The 6,113-nt window shown below is 45.8% G+C and overlaps 1 protein-coding gene and 1 non-coding gene across 2 annotated transcripts; both read right to left on the bottom strand.

Annotated features, from left to right (window-relative positions):
- Positions 1–395: 395 nt before the first annotated feature.
- Positions 396–468, bottom strand: TRNAK-CUU (transfer RNA lysine (anticodon CUU)). The gene has a single exon. It is a non-coding gene; the product is annotated as a tRNA-Lys (tRNA).
- Positions 469–1,246: 778 nt separating this feature from the next.
- On the bottom strand, positions 1,247–4,921 carry LOC133896626 (uncharacterized). The gene is made up of 3 exons (XM_062337224.1): positions 4,347–4,921; positions 2,223–2,968; positions 1,247–2,049 (listed from the first exon to the last, which is right to left on the bottom strand). Exons 1-3 carry the CDS (start codon positions 4,674–4,676, stop codon positions 1,554–1,556), a joined length of 1,572 nt encoding a protein of 523 aa, XP_062193208.1. The 5' UTR covers positions 4,677–4,921; the 3' UTR covers positions 1,247–1,553.
- Positions 4,922–6,113: the final 1,192 nt, after the last annotated feature.

Genomic DNA, 6,113 nt, shown 5'->3' with positions numbered 1-6,113 from the left:
GATATTCTGTCGTAATCTTTACTGGTACTTCAGGCCCATCTGGTAATATAAATACAGGGCAATCCTACGGGATTCTTCATGGCAAAACATAAGCTTCAACCACGCATGCAGTCTCTGGTTCAGCCAGAACTGGATCAGATTGAGCTGGGGGTTTCGCGTTTCGGATGCGGTGATGACAGGTTTGAGCTCTTTGAATCGGCGAACGATGGTAAAAAAAAAAAGAACTGTCTTTAAGAAAGAGAAGAAAAAAAGGGATAGGAGCCGCAACAGAGCTAGAGCATCAACATCGACCACCAAATTTCGGCGAAGCATGATGACACATTGGGCCAATCAAAACGGCCCACCCAAGAAGAAATGGCCTCTCAACGAGTGCCAAAAAAAAATTTCGAACGCAACGCCCACCGTGGGGCTCGAACCCACGACCACAAGGTTAAGAGCCTTGCGCTCTACCGACTGAGCTAGACGGGCTTTTTTGAACACTGTAAAACTTTACGACATCAATTACTAGAGTAAAACACTCCTGCAGCCAGGCCATCCTCGTTGCCATGGACAAAGTAATACTAGCGTCGCTACCGTAAGAACCGTGGAAACTGTTGCTTGGCCTCTCCAAGCTGAAAACACAAGAACATGACCTGTACCAATCACATCGACAAGCGGCTACATTTAGAATTGAGAATTCTTCTCCCAGTAGCCACAGGTCATTGGACTCAATCGATTGAATTCCTTAACAGTCGTGCCCTCGGAAATTCCATATCGTCAATCCGTGGAGGAGCGCAAGAATTCGACATAGCTAGCAGCCTCTCGAGCAAAATTGGAGGAGCTCGAGACCACGATGGAATTCGACATAGTTTTTTTTTCTTTTTGGAGGACTCAAAGCTCCAGAAGTTGTGTGAGCTGTAAAGGGCTGCAAAGACATGCTGTAGCACGCAGAGATACAGACAAGGAAGGAAGGGATGAAGAAAAGGAAAACCTACCACAGAGATACAGACAAAAAAGAAAGAAAATGAATTAGTAATTTAGAATAGTCAATGAATAAAAAAAAACATCGCCCACACGACCACGAGGTTAAGAGCTTGCGCTTTACCGACTGAGCTAAACGGGCTTGTTCAGTGACTGATGGTAGAGCTTTATTTAGTTTAGTTACTATACCTACCCGTTTCTTTCCTAAGGTTACCCGCCTGATTTTTCATTCTTGCATTTTTGAGGTTATTGTGCACGGTGGTCTTGTTATTATTCATGCTTCAGAAACACCTTTACATTGCTCCTTAAAAAAAAAGACCAAACGAACACCTTTAGATTAGAAATGTACCAAGGCATTAAACTTTACTCATCCTACCCAACTCCTCTCCACAGCTTCATCAATTTGAACTTTGAACTACAATATATTCTCCAGCATAGTCCTCCAGAAAAGTTTAAGCTACCAAACTAAATAAAGAACTGAATGGTTTTGATAGTTTGTTCCCCCCGATACATCGTGTATTTTCTGTACAGATCCGTGAGCTACTAATAAATACTTTAGCAAAACATCATAAATTGTGTGAATCATTCCTGGGTCAATTGACACTGCCACTCTGTTCAGCCTGCTGATCCATCAATGCCTTTTCATCGTCATCAGCATCAAAATCTTCCTCGCTGTACTCCAGATCAATCACAGTGGCGCCGTCCTTCCTTCCAGCATCATAATCTCCTATTCCATGACATCTTTCCAGTTCGATCTGCTGCATCTCTGATGCAATCAGAGTGTCCATTCTTGCCCTCTCCCTGTCACACGGGTATGTCCGGTACAACAGGGAGTAGATGAAGCAGCAGAGTAGCATAGGGATGGCAATCGCCGTGTAAAGAGCTTTGGCTAGGGCCGCAGCATTTGATTTGTCCTTCCCAACATTGCTAACTCCAGCTCCATAGGAGATGGGGTTGTATCCATAGACATGCTCAGCTAAAAAACCAACGACCGGTGGGGCGAATGAAGCTAAGACTGTCTCGAAAGAACGGTCCAACGCATAGATACTTGTCCTTGATCTCTCAGGAACGATTTCGGCAAATATCGGGCTGCACAAGAAACAGATTCGTCACTGCACTTTTCAAGTAATGAAATGTAAGATGAAAACCCAGTTAACAATCAGCAGAAGTACTAATGCTGAAATGGATGTGTTGTGCCTATGTCCGTATTGATCATATGTTCAAGACGAAATGAATCAAACAAAGAATGAAAAGGTACTTACTTGTTAGTAGCAGGACCGTTCCAAGAGATGCTTAGCCCCATAATAAACATGACAAGCCCGTTCAAGAATCCAGAAGAGGAATCATAAGGTAGCTTTAATAGCAACAGAGCAGCCAGTGGAATTGCAGAAGCCGAGCTTATCTGCGACAGGACTATTCGACCAGAATCCGGAAAACGAACAGCGAAATAGTCCCCCATCTTTCCACCTAAAAGCCCTCCAAGTGAACTTGCCAATGCAAATGTCGTCATGAGAAGTCCAGTTTCATTGTGTGTAAAGCCCATCAGTTCGAACCACATTGGGGCAAAGGATAGGGCAGACCATGGAAATGAACCTGTGACTCCCTGAGCCACAATGATCTGAAATGACGAGATTTTGACAACAGCTTTGGCTTCTTTCACTAAATCCTTCATCTCTTCCCATGCAGACTTGCGCAAGAGTTGCTCGCCATTTTCAACATGGATGAAATGAGGGTCCACTGCAAATAGGCCAACTAATGCACCGACTACTACACTGATGAGAGCAACAATGTGAAACGCAACACGCCAACCGGCGATACCCATGATTGTGGTTGATGCTAGCATCAGAGAAGATAAACCACCAATAACTGAGCCTATGTTGCCAGTGAGTTGAAGCCATCCAAATGCGGCGCCTCGAGTATTGTCATCAGAGCAATCTGCCACTAGAGATTGGATTGCTGGGGTGACTAGCGCTAGGCCAATACCATTCAAACCTCTAGCCACTGCTACCTGCTCAAAGAAGCAATTTCATGCAAACATGTTCTCATCTATTATTTATGCGAGAGAAAACTTATCTTAATATAAATTTCAGAGCATACAAATCGATGTAGCAAAATATCTGACAAACTTAATTCTAGGTATTTAAACTCAACTTAGATCAATAAAAAACGATATTTCACTTTACACGGAGATTCAACAAGATTTGAGTCAACAGCTTGAAATGTTCTTTTCTAGGAAAAAAGCAGCAGCGGAAGTCCCCATTGCAAATCAATTGGATATAATTTTTAATATACAACTTATATGATATTTTTAAGAATAAATCGATTGTACTCCATCGGACAAGTTTCAGTTTTACGATTTGCTGTCGAGTAAGCCACTCCATGCCATCCGGATTTCAAAATCCTGCACTCTATGCTATCGCCGATGGAATGGAGTGAAAAAAAAAAATTGAAATCCGGATGGCTCATATTTCTTCACGCGATGGCTCAAATCATAAAACTTGTACTTCTCTGATGGCATACAGTACTGATTTACACATATTTTAAGCAACACTGTACATCTTCAAATTCAAAATTAGGAATGGAAAGAAATCAGACATTACTTTCATGCATATCAGATGATCACATATGTACATACTCCCTTTAGTCCAAAATAAGTGTTGTTTTAGATGCTTGCAGTCAACTATTTTAAACTTTAGCTACAAATTATTTTTTATGTATTAAATTTGGATACTTGAAAATGACACAGATATATTTGTCTCGAAAAGTACTTTCATAATAATATGCTTTTGCTATATTTTATCAATATATTATAACAAAAATTAGTAGTTAATATTGTATTTTGGGAACCGTGTCGATATCCAAAATGACATTTATTTTGAATTGGAGGGAGTATTAAATTTGGAATGAAAATAAATCAGCCATTAATGCCATGGATATGGCAATCATAGTATACTTTACCTCTGCATTTGGTGGTTAAGGCATTATTTGCAACTGAACGTTAGTCACAATTCAGATTCTTTGTGAAAGGCAAAGAAGGAAATTTTTCGTGCTGACATTTTCTTCTGTTACCTGGATCTAAAGTTGGTTTCTTACAGCATGTCAAATTTCCCAGCTGATACGACCAAGGCAACGCACACAATCGCACAGAAGTTAAAACTGAGCCCTCATCAGCTTTCGGCAGTAAAGCACAACGATAGCGATTAGAGAAAGCGCTGAATTATTTGCGGACGAACCAAAGTGGACAACGAAGCATATACCCCTGACGATCCATTCCCCAATTCCACAATCCGGTCAAGAACTAAGCAGAGTTTGGACGGGCAGCATGCCAAATTCGCGGCTAGATATTCCATCTCGAAAACAAGAACGCCGCAGGATAAAGTACGGACCTGGGCGAAAGTGCCGGAGACGGCGACGAGGAAGGTGGCGGCGGCCCAGAGGAAGGCCCCCGCGGCGACGACGTGGGCGCGGTTGTAGCGCACGGCGGCGTAGGCAGCGAGCGGGTAGCAGGCGGCCTGCACGGCGGAGCGGTACAGCGTGAGCGCGCCGAGCCCCACGGGCGTCGCGTGCAGCGCGGCGCCCACCTCCCGGTACACTGCTGGCAGGAGCGCCTCGTCGGCGCGCTCCATGATAGCCGCCAGGTTCACCAGCGCCAGCGTCCGCCTCCCCGCCGCCTCCGCCATGCCACCTCCCGTTGACCACTTGACCGTCTGCTGCATATTTTACTCATCACAGTGAGAAGCAGCTGGTGAGTCAGCTCGCCGGACTTCGCCTCCACGTGGCCCGCAGCACCGCTAATGTGCCGATGTGCGTCAGAATATTCCGCAGGCGGCACGAGAGCTGGGACTTGGCCGGGTCAAATTTGGGCGGTCCGATGATTTGGTACGGCCTATGGTATGGTATAGCAGGGTAGGTACGAGAAATTTAGGTCAGGCTAGCACGACACAGATATGTGGGTCGTGCCATGCCCAGTCTGAGCACGGTGGGCAGCTCGCCCTGATCTAAATATTGGGTTGTGTCTGAGCCGACGTGACACGAAAACAGCCTATTGACACGTAAACAGTTTATCGATCCGTCGGCACACAAACAGCTTGTCTGCCCGTCGAAACCCACTTAGCAACGGATGCATCTCGCTACCTCAGCCAATCTCAGCCCAAATTATTTTGAACATGCTTAGCCTAGCATGTACTTTTCCACAGGTTGGCGGACGTACGGGGCGACGTGTGGAGCCTCGACCCGCACGGGGTTAAAGCTGGTAGCAACGCCAGGTCAGGGCGCCAGGCATGTTTGCGTCCCATGCAAGTCACGTCGAGTCACATCGGTGTAGTAACATGAACGCGCCGCGACGGTAAAATTCCAGCTTATTTGCCCACGTGCGCTGCAGAGACGATGAGCTTTGAGCTCTCGTGCACTCGCAGACTTTTGAAACCCCAGCGTCTGCCACAGCGAGACGTGGAGGTGTAATCAGCCCTCTGTCTGCTCGTACCCGATTGCCACCCTCTAGCACTGTACGCACCCCTGCAGCCCTGCGATGCAATTGCAAGCATTGTTCGCACTACGTCTGACTAACTTGAGCCCGTACTGCTCGTCGATCCTTTTCATGCAAATCCCATCTTTGACTAGACGAGACGAGAGAGTGTGTGTTGTGTGCGTGGAGCGGCTTCTGTTAGTCTGTAATGTTACGTTAGGCGTTGGCGTTTGCTGCTCGATCTCTCCTCTCGCGTTAGCTCAGCCCCTCTCTCTCTCTCTCTGTGTGTCTTAGCGTGTGTGTCACTAATTTTTTTTCTATGCGTGATTTGATAACTGGACGATAGGACTAGCACTGGCACTGTGCTACGGTGCGCCAAAGATGGCATATCGCTAGCTGCCACAAGGAGAGCCTCAACAAATGGAAACGGCAAAAGAAAAAGGTGGCGCAAGTAGTTAAGCCATCTCGTGTATTCGACATGCATGACATCGTCATGCTTTCTTTTTCTCTCGTTTGACTAGAAACAGTAGCAAAAGGTCCTTCACGCATCAGTCAATGCTCATGAAGTCTGCCAGACCGATGGAGAGAGAGGGAGAGGGAGAGAGAAGGGGGGAGAGGAGGGGATCGATTTGGTGAGGCTGTTGAGGAAGAGATAAGACTCGTTCTATGGATGTAACTGTGAGGAAAT

Source organism: Phragmites australis, chromosome 17 (genome assembly GCF_958298935.1).
Source record: "Phragmites australis chromosome 17, lpPhrAust1.1, whole genome shotgun sequence".
Classification (NCBI taxonomy): Eukaryota; Viridiplantae; Streptophyta; class Magnoliopsida; order Poales; family Poaceae; genus Phragmites; species Phragmites australis.
This window is presented reverse-complemented; position numbering and strand designations above follow the sequence as displayed.